The 24463-nt window shown below is 48.3% G+C and overlaps 1 protein-coding gene across 4 annotated transcripts in view; it reads left to right on the plus strand.

The window, feature by feature from the left end:
- The window catches only part of LOC140426742 (E3 ubiquitin/ISG15 ligase TRIM25-like), a 200225-nt gene that overhangs the window by 77460 nt on the left and 98302 nt on the right, over positions 1–24463 (plus strand). For 2 of the 4 annotated variants that reach the window (XM_072511872.1, XM_072511873.1), the window contains exon 1: positions 11385–11982. The exons of 1 other annotated variant lie outside the window; for it this stretch is intronic. In XM_072511872.1, the coding sequence (XP_072367973.1) occupies positions 11422–11982 (561 nt within the window). In that variant the 5' untranslated portion in view covers positions 11385–11421. Of the gene's footprint in view, positions 1–11384; positions 11983–24463 lie in introns of those variants that run through there. One more of the 4 variants, XM_072511876.1, reaches the window with a different exon arrangement.

Here is a 24463-nt window from a genome sequence, read left to right on the forward strand (position 1 = left end):
CGCCAACTTGACCGCCACCTGGATTTCAATCCTGATTGCCTCTTTCATGGCGGTCAGCTCCTTCATGAGGAAAGTCTTCCATCCGTCTCCAGGTGGTGGTGGTGGTGGTTGGTGGGTGAGGGCTAATGCTCGGGTCATCGGTCTCCCTCTCTCTTTGGTGGCCGAGGCCACCTCGCCTCGTGCGTCTGCCTACTGCTCATGGCACTTTCCGCCGCTCCTGCCGTTCCTTCGACCCCTCGAACTCCCATTTGTTGCCATTTTGGTGTTGATCTTTTCTTCTCACCGTTGTGGTTAACTTGCTTTTGAATTTTTGGGCATCGGCTATAAGTGCCTCTTGGTTCTGGTCTGGAGGAGAGCCACCTAATATGCATCTACTCAGCACGTCACCGGAAGATCAATACTGGTTTATTGTCAATACACAAATACTCTCCACTCCTCGAAGGGTCTCCCTCTTCAATCTGCACCCCGGTCAGGGTTTTTATACTATGAAGGCATCCCGCGATAAAGCGGAAGCCCCGCCCATTACCGGGGAGATTTGTATTCCATGGATGTCATGGAGAGCTGGATTGTCCACGCCCCGTGAGTTCCATGGGGGTTGTAACACTTACCTATCTCTTAAAGTCACTCAGTGACTTGGCCTCCACAGTCACCTGCAGCAATGAGATCCATAGATTCATCACTCTCTGGCTGAAGAAATTCCTCCTCATCTGTTTTAAAGGATCGTCCCTTCAATCTGAGGGCTGTGCACTTGGATACTAGTGGAAACATCTTCCCCACGTCCACTCTATTTAGGCCTCTCAGTATTCTGTAAGTTTCAATGAGATCCACCTCCCTCCCCCCCCCCCCCCCCCCACTCCCCCCTTCCTTCTAAACCCCATGGAGTACAGACCCAGAGGTCTCAACCGCTCATCATATGACAGGTCCTTCATTCCCGGGATCATTCCTGTGAACCTCATCTGGACCATCTCCAAGGCCAGCACATCCTTCCTTAGATACAGGGCCCAAACTGCTCACATTTCAAATAGGGTCTGACCAGAGCCTTATACCGCCTCAGCATCACATCCCTGCTCTTATATTCTAGCCCTCACAAAATGAATGGTAACACTGCATTTGCCTTCCAACTGCCAACTGAACCTGCACGTTAACCTTCAGAGAATCCTGAACTAGGACTCCTAAGTCCTTTTGGCTTCAGATTTCCAAAGCCTTTCTCCATTCAAAAAATGGTCTATGCCTCTATTCTTCCTATTAAAGTGCATAACATCACACTTTTCCACATTATGTTCCAATGCCACTTCTTTGCCCACTCCTCGCTTGTCCAAGTCCTTCTACAGACCCCCTGCTTCCTCAACACTACCTGTCCCTCTGCATATCTTTGTATCATCTGCAAACTTAGCAACAATGCCCTCAGTTCCTTCTTCCAGGTTGTTAATGTATATCGTGAATAGTTGTGGTCCCAACACTGATCCCTGCAAAACACCACTAGTCACTGTTTGCCATCCTGAAATAGACCCCTTTATCCCCACTCTCTACCTTCTGCCTATCCTCTATTCTAAAAAAAATATTTTTATTAAGGTATTTGAAAATTTTTGTAAAAATAACATAGACAATGACATCAACATGGTATAATAAACATTTCCCCCCCATCTCAATCTTCACACACCCCAACCATACAACAACAATCCGGCCCTCCCCCCCCCCCCCTTAGAATGCTGCAACTGCTGACATTTTAGTTTTCCCCGAGAAAGTCAACGAACGGCTGCCACCTCCAGGTGAACCCAACCATTGACCCTCTTAAGGCGAACTTTATTTTCTCGAGACTGAGAAACCCAGCCATGTCACTAACCCAGGTCTCCGCACTCGGCAGCTTTGAGTCCCTCCACATTAACAAGATCCGTCTCCGGGCTACCAGGGAGGCAAAGGCCAAGACGTCAGCCTCTTTCTCCCCTGTGGTATTATCAGGTATTGCAGTACCCGAGAGGCTGAAGACCATTGGTTAAACCTAGGAGTATACCATTGGCTGTTTTGTATGTAACTCCGCCCTGACAGGCGGGGTATAAGAACCGGTGCCGTCCCAGCAGCCCTTATTCTGTACCGAAGCTGCTGGGGAACAGTTCTAGTCTATTAAAGCCTTCAGTTATGTTACTACCTCGTTTTAATAGTAATTGATCGTGCATCAGCCCCCTGAACTCCCGGCTCTTCCGACACTCCAAAGATCGCTACCTCCGGACTCGGCACCACCTGTGTTTTTAGCACCGTGGACATTGCCTCAGCAAAACCCTGCCAAAGCCCTCTAAGCTTCGGGCATGCCCAAAACATGTGGACATGATTTGCTGGGCTCCCGCATACCTATCTTCTACCCCGAAAAACCTGCTCATCCTAGCCGCTGTCATGTGTGCCCGGTGGACTACCTTAAATTGTATCAGGCTGAGCTTGGCACATTATGAGGAGGTATTAATCCTGCTTAGGGCATCCACCCATAGACCCGCCTCTATCTCTCCTCCTAGCTCGTCCTCCCACTTGCCCTTAAGCTCCTCCACCAGAGTTTCCTCCGCCTCCAAAAGCTCCTGGTAAATATCTGAAACCTTCCCCTCTCCCACCCAGGTCTGCCTACCTCTATTGATGCCAGTACCTAGCCCCTAACACAATAGGCTCATACATCATTTAGCAGCCTCCTGTGTAGCACCTTGTCAAAAGCCTTCTGGAAATCCAAATAGATCATGTCCACTGGCTCTCCTTTGTCTAACTTCCTTGTTACCTCCTCAAAGTATTCTAACAGATTTGTCAGGCATGACCTCCCTTTGACAAAGTCCTATTTTACGATGCACTTCCAAGTACTCCAGAATCTCATTCTTAATAATGGACTCTAAAATCTTACCAATGACCGCAGTCAGACCAACCAGCCTATAATTTCCCATCCCTTCTTAAACAGGGGTGTTACATTACCCATTTTCCCATCCTCTGGGATCCTCCCTGGCTCCAGTGATTCCTGAAAGATCACCACCAATGCTATGCAATCTCCTCAGCCTTCAGAACCCTGGGGTGTAATCTATCCATTCCAAGTGATTTATCCACCTCAGACCTTTCAGCTCCCTCAGCACCTTCACACTACACTCACCTCTGCCCCCTGACTCTTGAAGTTCTGGTAATGCCACGGTGTCTTCCACAGTGAAGACTGATACAAAGTACCAATACAGTTCTCTGCCATTTTGTTGTTCCCTATTACTACTTCTCTAGCGTCATTTTCCAGTACACCACAATGTCCATTCCATACCTTTCATATATGGAAAAAAACTCTTGCAATCTTCTTTTATATTACTAGCTAGCTTACACTCATATTTCATCTTCTTCCCCCTTATTGCTTTTGTAGTTGTCCTCTGCTTGCTTTTAAAGGCTTCCGAATCCGCTGGCTTCCCACTAATCCTTGCCACATTGCATGCTTTTGCTGTTATGCTGTTCCTGACTTCCCTTGTCAGCCCTGAATGCCTTGTCCTCCCTTTAACGTTTCTTCCTCCTTGGGATGTATTTCTGGTGTGACTCCCGAATAACCCAAAACTTCTGCATTTGTTGTTCCATCATTTTCCCTGCTAGGCTCCCTTTCCAATCAACTCTGGCCAGCAACTCCTCATGTCTTTGTAGTTACCTTTACTCAATTGTAATACCGTTAAATCTGATTCCAGTTTCTCTCTAACTGCAGGATAAATTGTATCATATTGTGGTCACTGACCCTAAGGATTTCTTCACCTTAAGTTCCCTAATCAAGTCTACCTCATTACACATCACCAAATCTAGAATTGCTTGTTCCCTAATGGGCTCTTCCACAAGCTGCTCCAAAAAACCATTTTGTAGACATTCCACAAATTCCGTCTCTTGGGATCCACGACCAACCTGATTTTCTCAATCCACCTGCATATTGAAGCCCCTATGATTATTGCAATATTGCCATTTTTGTATGCCTTTTCTATCTCCTGATTTATTTTCTGCCCCACATCCTGGCTCGGGGGCCTGTACATAACTCCTATCAGGGTCTTATTTATTTTGCAATTCCACAACTCTACCCACACAGATTCTACACCTTATTGCTATCGATTTAATTTCATTTCTTCCTGACAAAGCAACCCCCCCCCCACCCCCCATGCCCATCTTCTCATCCTTTTGATAGGGCACGTTTCCTTGGATGTTTAGATCCCAGCCCTGATCCCCTTGTAACCACGTCTCTGTGATGCCCAAAAGATCGTACCCACCAATTTTAAAGTGTGCTACAAGTGCATTTACCTTGTTTCATATACTGCGCGCATTTAGGTATAATACCCACAGTTATGCTGACCGCCACCCCCCCCCCCCCCCCCCCCCATCTCATAGCTGCCCCCTTATCTTCTGTGCCTGAATGGTGGCACAGTGGCTAGCACTGCTGTTTCACATTTCCAGGAACTTGGGTTCAATTCCAGCCTCAGGAGACTGTCTGTGTGGAGTTTGCACTTCCTCCCAGTATCTGCATGGGTTTCCTCCAGGTTCCTCAAACAGTCCAAAGATGTGCAGGTTTGGAGGATTGGCCATGCTAAATTGCCCCTTAGTGTCCAAAAGGTTAGGCGGAAATAGGGTGGAGGGGGCTTAAGAAGCGTGCTCTTTCCAAGGGCCGGTGTAGACTTGATGGGCCGAATGGCCACCTTCTGCACTGTAAATTCTATGATTCTAAGTTAAATTCCTCTCCCCCCCCCCCCCCCCCCGCCACCGTTTAACTATTTTCAAGGCCTCATCATTAACCTGCACTCCTACCTTCTCCTTTAACTTTGATTTTCTAATTTTCCATGCAACTGACCCCTCCCCCCACTCTAACGGGGGACAACTCTGGGCCAGTACAATGAGGGGTTATGTAACCTGACTGTCATAATATACACCAGTATATTATGGTGCAGACACACACACACACACTGATGGACATGCAGTGGGACCAATCAGCATACACAACACCGCAGCCAATCACCAGTGAGAGCACACGCACTATAAAGACAGGGGACAGGAGAGTTCCCGCTCATTCTAGCAGCAGCCAGCTCGGAGCACAGAGCTCACAGCCTGCAGCACAGACATTCACGAATGTGCTGAGTGCATCACCTGGTTAGGACTAGGCAAGGGTCAACAGTCAAAGCAGGTATTGCATTTACCCACAGTTCAAGTATGTTAATATAGTTAACCTTATAATAAAATAGAGTTGCACCACTTCCAGTGTTGGTGACCTGTTTGTGATCCAGAACACCCAAGACATCACTGACTTCAGTCTCCACCACTCTTTTCTCCACTGTCAACTTTTTCATTCTGCCCCCACACACTCTCCCCCATCCCTGTCTCTTTCCATTCCACAATTCTCACCCCATCAGCATTTCCCCCAACCGCCTCTCCTCACTCTCATCTCCTTCCCATCTCTCACAATCGTTTCTCTCCCCATTTCATTAGCTCTCACAGCCCCCCATAATCCTCTCCCTCCCGCCTCTTCCCTTGCAGCCAGTAACAGAGGCGGTTGATACACGTGTCCCTGAGCCAGTGGCTGCAGGGCTTGGTGGCCTTGCGCTGCGATTTAGATCTGGGAGGTTAGAGCCGCGGGCCTACGCTCTCTCCTGTGCGGTGTTTCAGCTGGCGGCTGGTTGGAGCAGAGTTGACGGAGCAGTTCAGTCCCATCCCGAAGGAGAGAGAAAGAGAGAGAGAGAAAGAGAGAAATCAGGCAAGGAAAACAGAGTGAGCATTGTGGCGGACCTAGTCCCCGGCTTGTTGCAAACGTGTGAGGAACAATGAGGCGGTGATTGGTGTCAGCGCACAATCTCTCGGTGTTAGGCTGAACTCTGAGCCTCCATCATCAGTCATTTTGTGGCACAGCAAGAGGCCCGTCGTGTCTGTGTCGACTATCGCCTTTTCTTCCCATTTTCCAGCACTTGTATGTTATGGCGGTTCAAGTGCTCATCTAAATGTTTCTTAAATGTTGTGAAGGTTCCCTCCAGTACCACGTTCTTCAGGCAGAGAGTTCCAGACTCCCACCATCCAGAAGGAAAAAACTAAAATGGAAAATAACAATACTGGTCTGAACTGTTTTTCCTTTCTCCATAGAATCCCAACAATGTAGAAGGAGGCTATTCGGCCCATTGAGTTTGCACTGACTCCTGAAAGAGCACCCGATCTTGGCCCGCTCCCCTGCCCTAAACTCCACAGTCACCAATGGCCAGAATTGAACCTGGGTCCCTGGTGCTGTGAAGCTAACCATTGTGCCACCGCTGGGTGGAAAAGTTTCACTTTTAAATCTGCCCTTTAAATTAAATCTATGCCTCCCTTCTGCTGAGCGGAAAAGTTCCTCCCTACCTACCACATAATTTTGTATTCTTCAATCAGGTACCCCCCTCATCCTTCTCCGCTCTGAGGAAAGCAACCCCAGTCTAACCAGCCTCTCTTCATAGCTGAAACACTCCAGCCCAGGCAACATCCTGGTGAATCTCCTCTCCACACTATCTAGGGCAATCACACCCTTCCTGTAGTGTAATGACCAGAACTGTACACTACTCTAGCTGTGGTTTAACCAGTGGTTTATACAGATCCATCACAACTATCTTGCTCTTGCTCATATATTCTGGGAGGGATTCTCCATTAGCCGGTCACGAAATGTAAATGGGCGGAGAATCAGGTCCAACACCAAAATTGTGGTGGGTAGTAATTTGACAGCAAATCGCAATTCCCCATCACCTCAAGAGCGAAATCATTGAGTACGGAAACGCACATACAGTAAATACCATTTGCATATCATTAGCGGGCCCGACCTGGTATTCTCCGGGGCCTCTGCAAATCTCCTCTGCACGGGGGGGGGGGGACCACCCATGGGACTGGGGCGGTGTCCAGGCACGGACTGTCATTACCGCGCCCTGCAAGGCAGCCATCGTGCTGCGCACCCCACTAACCACCCCCTGACCCCTGGTTCTCCCAAGTGACACTGATATATGGACATCCCTCCCCCAAACCTGGCCACCGGCGGTCCACCCAGGGCAAGGCTCACAGCCCCTACAGGGACAACGGTGCCTACCCTGGCAGGAGCAGTGCCAGCCAATGGTATCCCTGGCATCAGGGATGGGGGCCAGAGGCCCTCACGATGCCGGCCACTAACGGGGCCAGGGATGGGGGGTGGCGAGGGACATGTGGTGGCAGAGCCTGCAGTGCCAACTGGGGCCACCGTGTAGCCATGTGGACCTGGTTGGGCACGCAGGTACGCACCATGCTAACATGTCAGCCTTTCACCCCCTGCAGACAATGGATATTGGAATTCAACTAGCAATGCTGGCCTTCCTGCTGCTCGCCACAGCCCTGGGGGATGCCCTGTGGCTGTACGAGCTGGAGCTGCTCGAGGAGGAAGCTGCAGCAGTGGAGCGGGCAGCAGCGTATCCTGCTGCAGAGGGGCAGGTGGCAGCTGTCCAGGTTGGAGAGCCTGCGGGTAACAGGCTGCTGTACGCAACTGAAAGGGGTTCCACTCGATGAACGTGCAGCAGACAGAGCACCGAGGCAGGTTGTAACGGTGGCAACAGGTGTTTGTGATATACAGATTTGTGACCCAGCCCGTATAACTAAAGTGTGCCCTGCACCCGTGCCAACTTAACTAGTGTCTAACTCCCTGGCCTTAGGGGCCCTAAAGCTCTGTCTAGGTGGTTCGATAGACGGTACAGCAGGAGTGGAGGCGACCTGCTGTGATTCCTGCCCTGCGATCTGGGTTGCCGTTGGTCAACGTCCTCTGGGCCGACCGGGCCTGGATGGGCCCGGCTGCTACTCGGGTGTCCCGGGTGGCATGGTGCAGGCCCGTTCTGCCTACTGCCCACCAGATGCGCCAGGGACAGGAAGAGAGGAGTCCGAGGTGCTGCTGTGCTCCAGCACCTCCCCTGCGGGAGTCACCGGTACTGGCCCCATCGCCTCCTCCTCCCATGGGGCGCCTGATGGCCCCGGGACTTTTCCATGGGATGAGGGTGCGAGGTGAGCTATCTCCTGAGGCTCCCATGGCACTGCCAGTCCTGGAGGCCTGCTCTTGTTTTGACCAGGGTCCGCACGCTCATGTCATGGAGCACAGGGAGTGTACCACATAACGTTGCAACAGTGCCACCACATTCAGGGCCTGTGTCACATCAGCCAGTGACTGCGTCATCTCCTCTGGGACAGGCCCACTTCCCCCTGTGTCTGCGCCGCGTCGGCCAGCGCCTGGGCAATGCCGCTGACGTTCCCAGCCATAGTCTGCTGTGACGGTGCCACGCTCAGGAGCGCCACTGCAATTTCCATGTGGCTCTGGGACATAGTCGTCTGTGAGGCGGCAACCCTGTCCTGGGCCTCGGCCAGCACCTGCACAAAATGCCCCAGGCCTTGGAGCGGCACGGTAGCACAGTGGTTAGCACTGTTGCTTCACAGCGCCAGGGTCCCAGGTTCGATTCCTGGCTTGGGTCACTGTGCGGAGTTTGCATCTTCTCCCCGTTGCTGCGTAGGTTTCCTCTGGGTGCTCCTGTTTCCTCCCACAAGTCCCTAAAGATGTGCTGTTAGGTAATTTGGACATTCTGAATTCTCCCTCCGTGTACCCAAATAGGCGCCGGAGTGTGGCAACTCGGGGATTTTCACAGTAACTTCATTGCAGTGTTAATGTAAGCTTACTTGTGACAATAATAAAGATTATTATTACATGCTGATGCGTAGCCAAAACCGTCGCCCCCCAATGCCTCCACCGCAGACGCCACCCGTGCAGTGTTGGCCTGGGTGGCACACATTGTCGGCACCACCTCCTGCTCCTGCAAGCGGTTGGACTTCTCTAACTGCACCTGCAGGTGCTGAATGCTCACTGACAACCCCTCATGTAGTCCCTGGCTTTGTGACTGCATCTCCACTGTGGATGGGACTGTTTGTTCCAGAAGCTTGAGACCCGTCTGAATAGCAGCTAGTTCCTGGGATTGGCCTGCCTTCCGACCACCCGCCTCCTTGGGTGCTCCTGCCTCCACCTGCTGTATCAGGTCAACTGTGTTGTGCGCACCAAATCATGTTCTAGGAGCCTCTTCACTTGAGTGCCCAACCGAGGTAAGTGTCTTTGGGATGGTGGAGGGTGTTGGAAACAGCTGTGACAGAAAATCACTGTCATCCTCCGACCCAAACTCTGGGGTCTCCTGAGTCACTGTCACTGCGGAGGGCTGATGTTCAGTTTCTCTCCTCGTCAGTGCTCGGCTCACCGCGGGGGGGGCGGGGGGGGGCGGGTTGCTGTGGCACTGGCTGGGGACAGCAGATGGACCCACCCCATCACCAGCAGGTCCTACAAGACAGGATACATGATTAGACTGCGGGCTGGGGGTGTGTGGGGGCAGTGGTGTTGGCATGAGGGTGGTATGGGAGTGAGGGTGGTAGGGTTGGTACATGTGTCAAGGGGTAGCACAACTAAGCGGGGTCTCACTTCACGCCCTCGGCCGAGCTCCACCTCGGCGACCTCCTGTTCCTCCGTGCTGCCGACCACGTCCAGGGTCCTCTGCTTGGGCTCGGTGATGGCCGGTAGGGCCGATGGTCCCCCTCCTGTCTTGTCACAGTCCTGGGAGTTTTGCACGGTCTTCTCCTGGGCGGGAGGAGGGGAAACAGAAAACGACAGTGTTAGACAGTCCGCGCATGCAGCTCAGGGGGTGGGTAGCTGGTGGCCTCAATGGCCAGGGCCCCCGGCCATGGCGGCCAGTATGGAGTTCGGCCATCCTCCTGGTTGGGGGGCAGGGGGAGGTTGCACATGTGTGCGACGTGGGTTACTGCCAGTGGCACAGTGCTGACGACTCACCCTGGCCTCCCTGAGGAGGTAATGCAGTTTTTCCGGCACTTCAAGCCGGTCCGGATGGTGTTGCCCATGGCGCACACGGTCTCCGCCATCTGCACCCAGGCACCGCGAATGGCGGCGGTGGCAGACTCCTTCCCGGCCCAGGATACAAGGTCATCCGCCACTCCTCCACTGCGTCCAAAAGGGCACTAGCTCGGTATCTGTGAATCTCAGGGTTGCTCGCTTCGCTGCCATCTTGTTGCTGTGTATGTGCAGCTGCAGCTTGCCAGCCTCATGAGTGTGAATCGCGAATCCGGCACCGTTGCTCAGTAGAATCGATTGCTCATATTCTTCCTCCAGGTCTTCTAATTTCACAAAGATGCCCCCTATGAATAGGTCCCCAACACGCTCAATTCCTGCTTGCCGCCACCCCCGTAACCTCGCATCCAGCCCTCTGGGTGTAAGCCTATGATTATCACAGATCGGTGCCCGCACCTAGGCCCCCTCCAGTCTCAAATGCTGCCTCCACTGCCCCCATACCCTCAAGGCCAACATTGCCACTGGGCTCATGGAGTACCTGGCTGTTGAGAATGGCTTGAGGCGCTGTCAACAATGCCCTTAATGAAAAATGAAATGAAAACCGCTTATTGTCACAAGTCGGCTTCAAATGAAGTTACTGTGAAAAGCCCCGAGTCGCCACATTCCAGCGCCTGTTCGGGGAGGCTGGTGCGGGAATTGAACCGTGCTGCTGGCCTGCCTTGGTCTGCTTTCAAAGCCAGCGATTTAGCCCTGTGCTAAACCAGCCCCATAAGCTAGTTCCCCTGCAAGAAGCCGGTTCCCTCCGCCCCAATACCATCCGCGTACGCGAAACCCTGCGCTCGATGCCCAACCCGCACAATCCCTTTCCAGTCGACGCTCTAAACACCATAGCCAATGGCTCTATAGCCAGGGCAAAAAGAAACGGGGAGAGCGGGCACCCATGACTCGTCCCACGGTGCAACCCAAAATATGCCAAGCTCACCCGGTTCGTCCGCACACTTGCGACCGGTGCCGTGTACAGTAACCGGACCCAGTCCAAACTCCCCTACCCAAACGCCCCAGCACCTCCCACAGACATTCCCACTCCATCTGGTCAAAAGCCTTCTCTGTGTCCATCGCCACTTCCACTTCCTGCCCCTCTGGGGGCATCATGACTGAGACTTTTGTAGCCTCTGCTGCTTTGCTTTTTTATATCTCTCTTTGCCTCTCTGATGACTCTCTTAACTTTTTCTCCATATGTTTCTGTTCTTTCCAGAAAGCTCCTTCCTTTCTTCAGGATTTGTAAAGTTTCATTTTTGTTTTTATATAGGTTTTAATTTGTTCAAGTATTTTGAGTCTGGTCTGAGCTGATTAATTTTCAGTTTGGATTGACTGAACCCAGTGTGCTGTATTCTGGCTCCATGTTTTCAATTGCAATCTTATTTTTCTGATTTTTGTTCTGAACTGCTACTTCAGGCCTGAAAGGGTTAATCTTCAGTCAGTGTGAATCGTGAAAATGAAACAAACATTCTCATTCCCTGTACCAAGTGTTGAAAAGGATATCACTTCCTGTTGTGGTTCCTCGCTCTCCGCTGCTGGGTAAAACCTCTTCAGCTGCTTTAACCATGGATCCCAGAGCTTTAAAGGATGAATTAACCTGTGCTGTGTGTCTCCAGGTGTACCAGGACCCTGTGGCATTACCCTGTCAGCATAATTTCTGTTTGAAATGTATTGAGGGAGTTTGGACCCAGACAGCAGGCGCAGGAAGATTTGAATGCCCTCAGTGTCGCCAGAAATTTAATCTCAGGCCCAGTCTGGAGAGAAACTTCACTCTGTGTAATATTGTGGAAAAATACAACTGCTCACAGCCTCCTGCTGATTCAGCTCATGTCGTGTGTGATTGCTGTGATGAGAATCCAACCCCAGCTGTGAAGACATGTCTGAAGTGTGAAATATCTCTTTGTTCCCTTCATTTAAAACCACATTTACGGAACAAGGCTTTCGGTGGACACACCCTCATTGAGCCGGTGGCTGACCTGACAGGCAGGCAGTGTCCTGATCATAAGGATCTCCTAAATTTCTATTGTAAGGATGATGCTGAGTGTGTGTGTATTTCCTGTGCAATAATAGGAAAACATAAATCCCACACATTTCTGAGCCTGGATGAGGCACAAAGTCAAATTAAGGTGAGTGACACAATTCCTGATATTAAATCCAGTGAGTGAGAGTTTTCCCGTTAATGACCAACATTAATTGGAACTGATTGCAGACACTGCTGATTGGGCCCAGTGTTTTCGTGCTGTGCTGGGTCTGGGTTTACGGGAGTTTATTTTTTGTTGGTGAGATTTGCTCCCTCCCCTTTCTCATACAGTTTGTCTGAGAACAGGGTGGGCACTCTGTGATGAACGGTTACTGCCTTATCATCATGTGAGGTGATGTCCCCTTTAAGACCGGGCTTGGAACCCTGGGGACTCCGCCTCTGGCTCCGCCCATCTGTGAGCCATATATAAAGGGCTGCCTCATGGACTGTGTAGCAGTCAGCACTTGTCTCAGCTCTAACATCGTTCTTAGTCTAATAAAGCCTTCTTTACAGGTTAATCTCTAAGCTTCGTTATTGAGGGTGCCTCACACTGGGAGGGATGTGAGAGTGACCCAGGGTGACTGCCCCTCATCCACAATCTCCTGGGGTGGGCACTGTACAGCTCAGTAATTTACTGTGTGAGCACCTTGAACTGGCACTCCATGACATAGAGCTATGGAGCAGAGCATGTTGTAGCTGTGTAACACTGGGGTGGGAGGGGGTTTACCCTTTGGGAAGCAGGTAAAGGATCATCACCAGTGGGAGTGAAGGACACCGACAGGAGAGATTGAGGGACTGGGTGGAAAAAATGTATGAGAAATGCTGTGTGTCTGAGCCTGTCTCCCTTTCCCCTCGGCTGATTCTTGGAAATGAAAGAGCTGAGTCCATGTGAAAATGCAGCACATGGTGTGTGGCTGAAATGTGTGTGTGTGGTTATTCAGTTTATACAGGGCAGCGGAGCATCTTTTTAATGAGAGCCACAGGAGGGAAATTTCTGCTCAGGACCCAGACACTGAATCCCTGAGATTTACAGAGAGGGAGTGGGGACACCTACCACCAGCTGGGAAACCTTGAAATGCCATATATGCAAAATTCCAACTTGATTTAATGCCCTGACCTCATGGGGAGATGGGGTGGGGTAGTGATAATATCACTGGGCTAGTAACCCAGAGACCTAGGCTAATGCTGTGGGTGTCATGTGAGAGTACCTTTAAGAACTGGATGTTTAAGCAATGTATCTTTAAGAAAGCAGTGATGTCAGAGAGTGGGTGGAGCTGAGCTCAGTTCAGCCATTTTGCAGTTTAGTTTTTGCAGTTGGAAAAGAGCGTGGTGTGTGTCTGTGTTTGCAGTGAGCTGTGATCTCTGCCATGAAAGACTATCTCTGGTTCATTTGGGTGATTTAAACTCATAATAGTAAAGCCTTTAACTTGATGTGTTTCTGTTTAAAGGTGTTAAGTCTCTTGGATGTTGAAAGGAATAACTGAAGGATTATTTAGTGTTGCAATATTTTCGGGGATATCTTTGAAGTAAGGGGGTGTTAAGAGATCCAATGTTTATTTAAAAGTGTTAAGTTGAGTTCATGGAATAAACATTGTTTTGTGTTTAAAACCCACGTGTCCAGAATTGTAATCCCACACCTAGGGAACAAGCCGTGTGCTCGGAAAAGCAACAAAAAGCATTAAAGGGGGAGGTTGGTTGAACTCCATGATTCATTTTGGGGTTCTGAACACCCCTCCCCCATAACAATTGGGGGGTCGAGGGGGATAAAAGTCTATCTATTGGATTGGCTTTTGTGAACCTAAAGACAGTGAAGGATTGTTGCTTTTCCGGTGTGGTATTTTAGTTTAAGTGGGGAGAGTGTTGTGAACAACGGCTCTTTCAGAGGCTCAGAAGTTTTTGGGATTGGACGCGGTGACATGTGATACATTACGGACAAAGACTAAACGCAGACTGTTGGGTCTGGCAAAAACATTGCGGTTAACATTACCTGACAAAATGCGAAAAGATGAGGTAATTATGGCGGTGGTTAAGCATTTAAAGTTGCCTGAGATAGAGTTTGACTCATGAGAAATGGCAAAAATTCAGTTGCAAATTAAACAAATGGAACATGAGAAAGAGTTAAAGTGGCTTGAATATGTAAGAGAGAGAGGGGAAAGAGAAAGAGAGAGAGAGGAAAAAGAAAAGGAGAGAGAAGAAAGGAGAAAAGAAAGAATAGCCCGAGCAGAACAAAAAGAAAAAGAAAGGGAGATACAGATCAGGGAAAAAGATAAAGAGAGGGAGTTTGAACTTCAGAAAATGGCCATGAAACATGACAATCAGTTAAAATTGGCAGACGTAAAGGGAAACGTACAGTTGGAGGATAGTGATGAGGATAGTGAGAAAGAGCGTCGTAGTCGAAGGCTTGGTGGGAATCTATTTAAATATGTCCAAGCATTGCCAAGGTTTGACGAAAAGGAAGTGGAAACCTTTTTCATTTCATTTCAGAAGGATGCTAAACAAATGAAATGGCCCCAGGACATGTGGGTATTACTGATTCAAACAAAGCTGGTAGGTAGAGCTAGTGAAGTGTTTGCATCACTACCTGAGGAGGTATCTAGTACGTATGAGGAGGTGAAGAAATTCATCTTAAGTGCATATGAGCTAGTGCCTGAAGTTTACAGACAAAGGTTTAGAAATGTAAGGAAATAATTTGGTCAAACATGCATGGAGTTTGAAAGGCTCAAACAGAGTAATTTTGATAGGTGGATAAGGGCTTTGAAAATAGACCAAACGTATGAAGCTCTCAGAGAAATTATACTTTTGGAGTAGTTTAAAAATTCAATTCCTGATGTAGTGAGAACTCATGTGGAAGAACAGAGGGTTAAAACTGCAAGATTAGCAGCAGAAATGGCAGATGATTATGAATTAGTTCATAAATCAAAGATTGGTTTCCGACATCAGTTTCAGCCTGTGAGGGATAGAAGCTGGGGACATGAGAAATACTCAAGTGGTAAAGGTAAAGGTGATCTGATGGGAGACAATAAAGAGAGTGTACCTCAGATTAAAAAATAAACCCAGGAGGGTGGAAAAGAGATGAAAAGTTTCAAATGTTTTCACTGCAATAAACTAAGCCATGTAAAGTCAGTGTTGGTGGTTGAAGAAAAGCACTGAAAAGGCTGATGTGGTAAAACAGGATAAGACAGTGGGATGTGTTAGAGTGGTAAAGGAAAGCCCAAGGGAAACGGCAGAGGTGCAAACGATTGTACAGCCTGTTCAAGAAGTAATTGTTAAGAAGGTGCCAGATGTCTTGAAATAATTTACTTGTGTGGGTAAAGTTTACTCGTGTATCAGGAGGAGCTGGTAAAGAAGTCACAATTTTAAGAGCTACAGGGGCTAGTCAATCTTTAATGGTAAGAGATGAGGAATTATGTAGTTTGGGAAGAATGTTGCCAGAAAAGGTGGTGATATGTGGAATTCAGGGTATGGGTAGCATTCCATTCATATAAGGTAAGGTTGGAAAGTCCAGTGAAGGGTGGTGAAGTGGTAGTAGGAGTAATAGATAAACTATCTTGTCCAGGAATACAGTTTATCTTGGGTAATGATATAGCTGGATTGCAGGTGGGAGTGATGCCTACTGTGGTTGATAAGCCAGTGGAAAATCAGTCAACTGAAGTGTTGAAGAACGAATATCCTGGGATTTTTCCGGATTGTGTAGTAACAAAGTCGCAAAATCACAGGTTAAGACAAGAGGAGAAATCAAAGAGTGAAGATGAAGTTGAGGTGCAATTATCAGAAATGATTTTTGATCAGATGGTTGAAAAAGAACAAGAACAGGTGGAGGATGAGACGGATATTTTTAGTTCAGGAAAATTGGCGGAATTACAACAGAAAGATGTAGAAATAGAACGGATATATCAGAAAGCATATACGGAAGAGGAATCTGAGAGTATACCAGAGTGTTATTACCGTAAAAGTGATGTCTTGATGAGAAAATGGAGACCTGTACATATGCAGATGGATGAAAAGTGGGCAGAAGTTCATCAAGTAGTATTGCCGGTAGGGTATAGAAAGAGCTGTTGCGAGTTGCACATGTGGTACCAGTGGGAGGTCATTTGGGAATAAGGAAAACTCAAGCTAAAATCCAGAAACATTTTTATTGGCCTGGACTTCATAAAGATGTAGTTAAATTTTGTCAATCATGTCACACATGTCAAGTGATAGGGAAACCTCAAGCAGTGATAAAACCAGCGCCCTTGATACCCATTCCAGCATTTGAGAAACCTTTTACGAGGGTCCTAATTGATTGTATAGGACTGCTTCCTAAAACAAAAAGTGGGAATCAATATCTTGTGACTATAATGGAAGTGTCTACTAGGTTTCCAGAGGCCATTCCAGTACACAATATTACAGCTAAAAGGATTGTGGAGGAGTTACTTAAATTCTTTACTAGATGTGGACTACCCACAGAAATTCAATCGGATCAAGGATCAAATTTTACTTCAAAGTTATTCAAAGAAATTATGGATAGCTTAGGAATAAAACAATTTAAATCAACTGCATACCATCCAGAATCGCAGGGAGCGTTAGAAAGGTTGCATCAGACATTAAAGACAATGTTGAGGGCGTATTGTCAAGATTATCCAGAGGATTGGGATAAACGGTTAGGGTTAGTGTTATATTCGTATTGTTTGCAATTAGAGATGCACCTAATGAGTCTACCAAATTTAGTCCTTTTGAACTACTTTTTGATCATGAGGTAAGAGGACCATTTAAATTGATTTAGGAAAAATTGGTGGGTGAAAAATTGGAAATTACACTATTGAATTACGTGTCAAATTTTAGGGAACGGTTAAATAGAGCCGGTCAATTGGCTAGACAACATTTGAAAGTTGCACAAAATGTGATGAAATGGGTGGCGGACAAGAAATCCAAAGTTCGTAGTTTTGCCAGTGGGGGTGAAGTTTTAGTGTTGTTACCAGTGGAAGGTGAGCCTTTAAAAGCTAGGTTTTATGGACCGTATCAGATTGAAAGGAAATTAAGTGAAGTGAATTATCTGGTAAAAACACCAGATAGAAGGAAGACTCACTGAGTGTGTCATGTGAATATGCTTAAAAGGTACTTTGAAAGGGAAGGTGAGAAAAAGGAGGTTTTAATGATTCTAAATCAAAGTGACGAACCAAATCCAGATGATTGTGAATATGACATACCTCAAATTAAATTCGAAAATGAGGATGTTCTTAAAAATTGGGATGAATTGTTAAGTTACCTTCCAGAGGAGAAACAAACTGACCTGAAAGAGTTATTGATATCACATGGGCAAGTTTGGAGAGATAAATCGGGAAGTACTAAAATGGCTATATCTGATGTAGATGTGGGAATTGCTGTTCTTATCTAACAACATCCATATAGACTTAACCCTTTAAAATTGGCACAGGTTAACAGGGAGATTGAGAGTATGCTGAAGAATGGCATAATTGAAGTGGGTTGCAGCCAATGGAGCTCACCCTTAGTGATGGTACCTAAACCAGACGGTACCGAACGGTTGTGTGTGGACTATCGAAAGACATGGAAAGAACATTTAAAACATAGTATGGAGTTCTTCGATCGACTTCAGGCAGCGGGTTTGGTGATGAACCTAGCCGAAAGTGAATTTGGAGAAGCCTGAATCACTTTCCTTGCGGAGTTTCCATTATCCTCAAGACAAAGGGAGATAATGCGATCTCTTAACAGGAATGAATTTGATCGAACCTTTGTGCAAAAGTTTTGTGGCATGAGTACTCCACTGATGGACTTGCTGAAGAAACGTAAAAAAATTCAATGGACAGCGGACTTTCAACAGGCATTTGACTGCCTGAAAGCTGTGGTAACCAATGCTCCTGTATTGGAGAATTGTAAGGGACTCTATGGTCAGATTGAACTAAAGTATCTGATTCTAAAGAGAAATGCTGAGGAGTAGAGGAATGGATGGATCGTGCAGAGACTTTGTTCAAAGAGACTGTCAAACGAGAAATTTCGGTTGGAGGAGGAAGAACAAAGAAAAATGGACTATATTGTTATACCTGTTTGCGTGTGTTGTTTTTTATTTTAAACCAAAAAGGTATATTTACTGTGTACATTTCTTAGTGGATGGTGCAAAAGTGAAAAATGAAACCATCTTGAAGTTGATGGGTTTTTTTTCTTGGGGGGAGGTGTCATGTGAGAGTACCTTTAAGAATTGGATGTTTAAGCAATGTACCTTTAAGAAAACAGTGATGTCAGAGAGTGGGTGGAGCTGAGCTCAGTTCAGCTATTTTGCAGTTTAGTTTTGCAGTTAGAAAAGAGCTTGGTGTGTGTCTGTGTTTGCAGTGAGCTATGATCTCTGCCATGAAAGATTATCTCTGGATCATTTGGGTGATTTAAACTCATAATAGTAAAGCCCTTAACCTGACGTGTTTCTGTTTAAAGGTGTTAAGTCTCTCTTGGATGTTGAAAGGAATAACTGAAGGATTATTTAGTGTTGCAATATTTTCTGGGTTATCTTTGAAGTAAGGGGGTGTTAAGAGATCCAATGTTTATTTAAAATTGTTAAATTGAGTTCATGGAATAAGCATTGTTTTGTGTTTAAAAACCCACGTGTCCATAATTGTAATCCCACACCTAGGGAACAAGCCGTGTGCTCGGAAAAGCAACAAAAAGCATTAAAGGAGGAGGTTGGTTGAACTCCATGATACATTTTGGGGTTCTGAACACCCCTCCCCCATAACATGGGGAAAGGGTTGAAATCCCACCATGGCAGCTGGTTCATTCAATTAATAAAATGCTAGATTTGAAAACTAGTCTCAGTAATGGTGACTATGAAATTATTAATAATTGTTTTTAAAACCCCATCTGGCTCAATAATGTATTTTAGGGAAGGAAATCTGCCGTTCTTACCCGGTCTGGCTCCAAGCGGCTCCAGATCCGCAGCAATATGGTTGACTTAATTGCTCTCTGAAAACCATTCAGTTCAAGGACAATTCGGGATGGATACCATATGCTGGCCTTGTCAGGAGCTGGTGAACTCAGGAGATGGTCCCAGTGAATAAAAAAGATTTTCAGTGAAAAGATTTTATAGCATAATTGAGAGTTGATGGAAGCGAAAGAAAGATGGTGGGTGGGAGAAATATATGGCACTGCACCTAATCCCATGCGCTTTAATTTTACACGCTAATCTTTTATGTGGGACTTTGTCGAAAGCCTTCTGAAAATCCAAATTAACCACATCCATTGGCTGCTCAGCATCAACTCTACTAGTTGCATACTCAAAGAATTCCAGTATATTTGACAAACATGATTTCTCCTTCATAAATCCATGATGACTGTCTGATCCTGCCACTTTATGTAAGTGCTCTTATATAAAATCTTTGTAAGGATCCTCCTGTCTGGCCCTTGTTTTTGCCTTTTAATTTTAATGTTTTTCTGTTTCATTTTTTGCACCTGGACAATTAATGGGACCTAGGCATTTAAAATGAACTTCACCTTTAATTCAAAAGGCTGGTAATTTGAGGATTGACTTATGACCTCAGGCAAGGCAGGTTGCAGGAGCTGTTTATATTTTGGATCAGCAGATTCAAGGGAGATTGGTGAGGACACACCTTGATGGACTTGGCTGATGACCAATGGACTGTTTTGAATTGCCAGTTGAATGAAAATGAAATGAAAACCGCTTATTGTCACAAGTCGGCTTCAAATGAAGTTACTGTGAAAAGCCCCTAGTCGCCAGATTCCGGCACCTGTTCGGGGAGGCTGGTACGGGCATTGAACCGTGCTGCTGGCCTGCCTTGGTCTGCTTTCAAAGCCAGCAATTTAGCCCTGTGCTAAAGAGCCCCAGTTCAAGGGCCCCTGCCGATTGGTCAGGTTTCCTCTGGAATGTTCCTTCCTCTGTGTGACGGTTTACATTTTTTTTAAAAAAAATTTTTATTAAAGGTTTTCATAAAATATCAATAACAAAATGAGAAAGAAAAAAGAATCCAACAGGGTTAAGTACAAAACACAATCTAAAAAAGCAACCCCCCCGAAACCCTCCCCCCCTGTACATAAATAATAAATTAACATTAACACCTCGACTTAACACAACAGGTGTATACACCCCCTCAGACCCTCCAGTGTAAATAACATAAACAAAAATAAAGTAACTCCCCCGAGCTGCTGCTGCCATTGACCAATGTCTATCGTTCTGCCAGAAAGCCTAAGAACGGTTGCCACCGCCTAAAGAACCCTTGTACCGACCCTCTCAAGGCGAATTTCACCCTCTCCAATTTAATGAACCCTGCCATATCGCTGATCCAGGATTCCACGCTTGGGGGCCTCGCATCTTTCCACTGAAGGAGAATCCTTCGCCGGGCTACCAGGGACGCAAAGGCCAGAATTCCGGCCTCTTTCGCCTCCTGCACTCCCGGCTCCTCTGCCACCCCAAATATTGCGAGCCCCCAGCCCGGTTTGACCCTGGATCCTACCACCCTCGACACCGTCCTCGCTATGCCCTTCCAAAATACCTCCAGCGCTGGGCATACCCAGAACATATGAGTGTGATTTGCTGGGCTCCCTGAGCACCTAACACACCTGTCCTCACCCCCAAAGAACCGGCTCATCCTTGTCCCGGTCATGTGTGCCCTGTGCAGCACCTTAAACTGTATGAGGCTGAGCCTCGCGCACAAAGAGGAAAAATTCACCCTCCCTAGGGCATCTGCCCACGTCCCCTCTTCGATCTGCTTTCCCAACTCCTCCTCCCACTTACCTTTCAACTCCACCACCGAGGCCTCCTGCTCCTCCTGCATCACCTGGTAAGTTTCCGAGATCTTCCCCACTCCCACCCACCCCCCCGAGAGCACCCTGTCCTGTACTGTGTGTGGCAGTAGCCGCGGGAATTCCACCACCTGCCGTCTGGCAAACGCCCTTACCTGTAAGTACCTGAAGGTGTTCCCCGGGGGGGAGCCCGTACTTCTCCAGCTCACCCAAGCTCGCGAACTTCCCGTCCACAAACAGGTCCCCCAACTTTCGTATCCCTGCCCTGTGCCACCCCGAAAACCCTCCACCTGTTCTTCCTGGGGCGAACCGGTGGTTCCCCCGTAATGGGGTCCACGCCGAGGTCCCAACTTCCCCCCTATGCTGCCTCCACTGCCCCCACATTTTGAGGGCCACCACCACCACCGGGCTCGTGGTATACCTCCTTGGAGGGAGCGGCAGCGGCACCGTTGCCAGCGCCCCCAGACTCGTACCCACACAGGACGCCGTCTCCAGCCTCTTCCATGCAGCCCCCTCCCCCTCCATCACCCACTTGCGCACCATTGTCGCGTTGGCGGCCCAGTAGTACCCACAGAGGTTGGGCAGCGTCAGCCCCCCCTATCTCTACTCCGCTCCAGGAACACCCTTCTCACCCTCGGAGTCCCTCGCGCCCACACAAACCCCATTATACTCATGTTAACCCGCCTGAAAAAAGCCTTCAGGATAAACACGGGGAGGCACTGGAACAGGAACAAAAACCTTGGGAGCACCGTCATTTTGATTGACTGCACCCTACCCGCCAAGGACAGCGGCAACGCGTCCCACCTCTTGAACTCCTTCTCCATTTGCTCCACCAGCCTTGTAAAGTTTTTTTTTTTAATAAATATTTTATTGAAAATTTTTGGTCAACCAACACAGTACATTGTGCATCCTTTACACAATATTATAACAGCACAAATAACAATGACCTATTTTATATAAGCAAAAAACAAAAAATGAATAAATATTAAATAACAAAAATGAAAACTAGCCCTAATTGGCAACTGCCTTGTCACAAGTTACACCCCCCCCCCGCCCACCCCTCCCCCCCCCCCCCCCCCCCCCCCCCCCCCAAATCCTGGGCTGCTGCTGCTGCCTTCTTTTTCCCCTTGCATCTATCTATCCGCAAGGTATTCGACGAACGGTTGCCACCGCCTGGTGAACCCTTGAGCCGACCCCCTTGGGACGAACTTAATCCGCTCTAACTTTATAAACCCCGCCATGTCATTTATCCAGGTCTCCACCCCCGGGGGCTTGGCTTCCTTCCACATTAGCAATATCCTGCGCCGGGCTACTAGGGACGCAAAGGCCAAAACATCGGCCTCTCTCGCCTCCTGCACTCCCGGCTCTTGTGCTACCCCAAATATAGCCAACCCCCAGCTTGGTTCGACCCGGACCCCCACTACTTTTGAAAGCACCTTTGTCACCCCCATCCAAAACCCCCGTAGTGCCGGGCATGACCAAAACATATGGGTATGATTCGTTGGGCTTCTCGAGCACCTCGCACAACTATCCTCCACCCCAAAAAATTTACTGAGCCGCGCTCCAGTCATATGCGCCCTGTGTAATACCTTAAACTGAATCAGGCTTAGCCTGGCACACGAGGACGACGAGTTTACCCTACTTAGGGTATCCGCCCACAGCCCCTCCTCGATCTCCTCCCCCAGCTCTTCTTCCCATTTCCCTTTTAGTTCATCTACCATAGTCTCCCCTTCGTCCCTCATTTCCCTATATATATCTGACACCTTACTATCCCCCACCCATGTCTTTGAGATCACTCTGTCCTGCACCTCTTGTGTCGGGAGCTGCGGAAAATCCCTCACCTGTTGCCTCGCAAAAGCCCTCAGTTGCATATACCTGAATGCATTCCCTTGGGGCAACCCATATTTCTCGGTCAGCGCTCCCAGACTCGCGAACTTCCCATCCACAAACAGATCTTTCAGTTGCGTTATTCCTGCTCTTTGCCACATTCCATATCCCCCATCCATTCCCCCCGGGGCAAACCTATGGTTGTTTCTTATCGGGGACCCCCCCCAAGGCTCCAGTCTTTCCCCTATGCCGTCTCCACTGTCCCCAAATCTTCAGTGTAGCTACCACCACCGGGCTTGTGGTGTAGTTCCTCGGTGAGAACGGCAATGGGGCTGTCACCATAGCCTGCAGGCTAGTCCCCCTACAGGACGCCCTCTCTAATCTCTTCCACGCCGCTCCCTCCTCCTCTCCCATCCACTTACTCACCATTGAAATATTAGCGGCCCAATAGTACTCACTTAGGCTCGGTAGTGCCAGCCCCCCCCCTATCCCTGCTATGCTGTAAGAATCCCTTCCTCACTCTCGGGGTCTTCCCGGCCCAAACAAAACCCATGATGCTCTTTTCAATCCTTTTAAAAAAAGCCTTCGTGATCACCACCGGGAGGCACTGAAACACAAAGAGGAATCTCGGGAGGACCACCATCTTAACCGCCTGCACCCTCCCTGCCATTGACAGGGCTACCATAGCCCATCTCTTGAAATCTTCCTCCATCTGTTCCACCAACCGCGTTAAATTTAACCTGTGCAGTGTGCCCCAATTCTTAGCTATCTGGATCCCCAGGTAACGAAAGTCTCTTGTTACCTTCCTCAACGGTAGGTCCTCTATTTCTCTACTCTGCTCCCCAGGATGCACCACAAACAGCTCACTCTTCCCCATGTTCAATTTATACCCTGAAAAATCCCCAAACTCCCCAAGTATCCGCATTATTTCTGGCATCCCCTCCGCCGGATCCGCCACATATAGTAGCAAATCGTCCGCATACAAAGATACCCAGTGTTCTTCTCCTCCCCTAAGTACTCCCCTCCACTTCTTGGAACCCCTCAGCGCTATCGCCAAGGGCTCAATCGCCAGTGCAAACAGTAATGGGGACAGAGGGCATCCCTGCCTTGTCCCTCTATGGAGCCGAAAATATGCCGATCCCTGTCCATTCGTGACCACACTCGCCACTGGGGCCCTATACAATAGCTGCACCCATCTAACATACCCCTCTCCAAAACCAAATCTCAACACCTCCCACAAATAATCCCATTCCACTCTATCAAATGCTTTCTCGGCATCCATCGCCACTACTATCTCTGTTTCACCCTCTGGTGGGGCCATCATCATTACCCCTAACAGCCTCCGTATATTCGTGTTCAGCTGTCTCCCCTTCACAAACCCAGTTTGGTCCTCGTGAACCACCCCCGGGACACATTCCTCTATTCTCATTGCCATTACCTTGGCCAGGACCTTGGCATCCACATTTAGGAGGGAAATTGGTCTGTAGGACCCGCATTGTAGCGGGTCCTTTTCCTTCTTTAAGAGAAGCGATATCGTTGCTTCAGACATAGTCGGGGGCAGTTGTCCCCTTTCCTTTGCCTCATTAAAGGTCCTCGTCAGTACCGGGGCGAGCAAGTCCAAATATTTTCTATAAAATTCGACTGGGAATCCGTCCGGTCCCGGGGCCTTTCCCGTCTGCATGCTCCTAATTCCTTTCACCACTTCTTCTACCTCGATCTGTGCTCCCAGTCCCACCCTTTCCTGCTCTTTCACCTTGGGAATTTCCAGCCGATCCAAAAAGTCCATCATTCTCTCCCTCCCATCCAGGGGTTGAGCTTCATATAATTTTTTATAAAATGTCTTGAACACTTCATTCACTCTCTCCGCTCCCCGCTCCATCTCTCCTTCCTCGTCCCTCACTCCCCCTATTTCCCTCGCTGCTCCCCTTTTCCTCAATTGGTGTGCCAGCAACCTTCTTAGAAAAACGAGAACTCCTTACTCCTAGGTCTGCTAAATCTCCACGGGTCTACACCTCCCA

Source organism: Scyliorhinus torazame, chromosome 7 (assembly GCF_047496885.1).
Source record: "Scyliorhinus torazame isolate Kashiwa2021f chromosome 7, sScyTor2.1, whole genome shotgun sequence".
Classification (NCBI taxonomy): domain Eukaryota; kingdom Metazoa; phylum Chordata; class Chondrichthyes; order Carcharhiniformes; family Scyliorhinidae; genus Scyliorhinus; species Scyliorhinus torazame.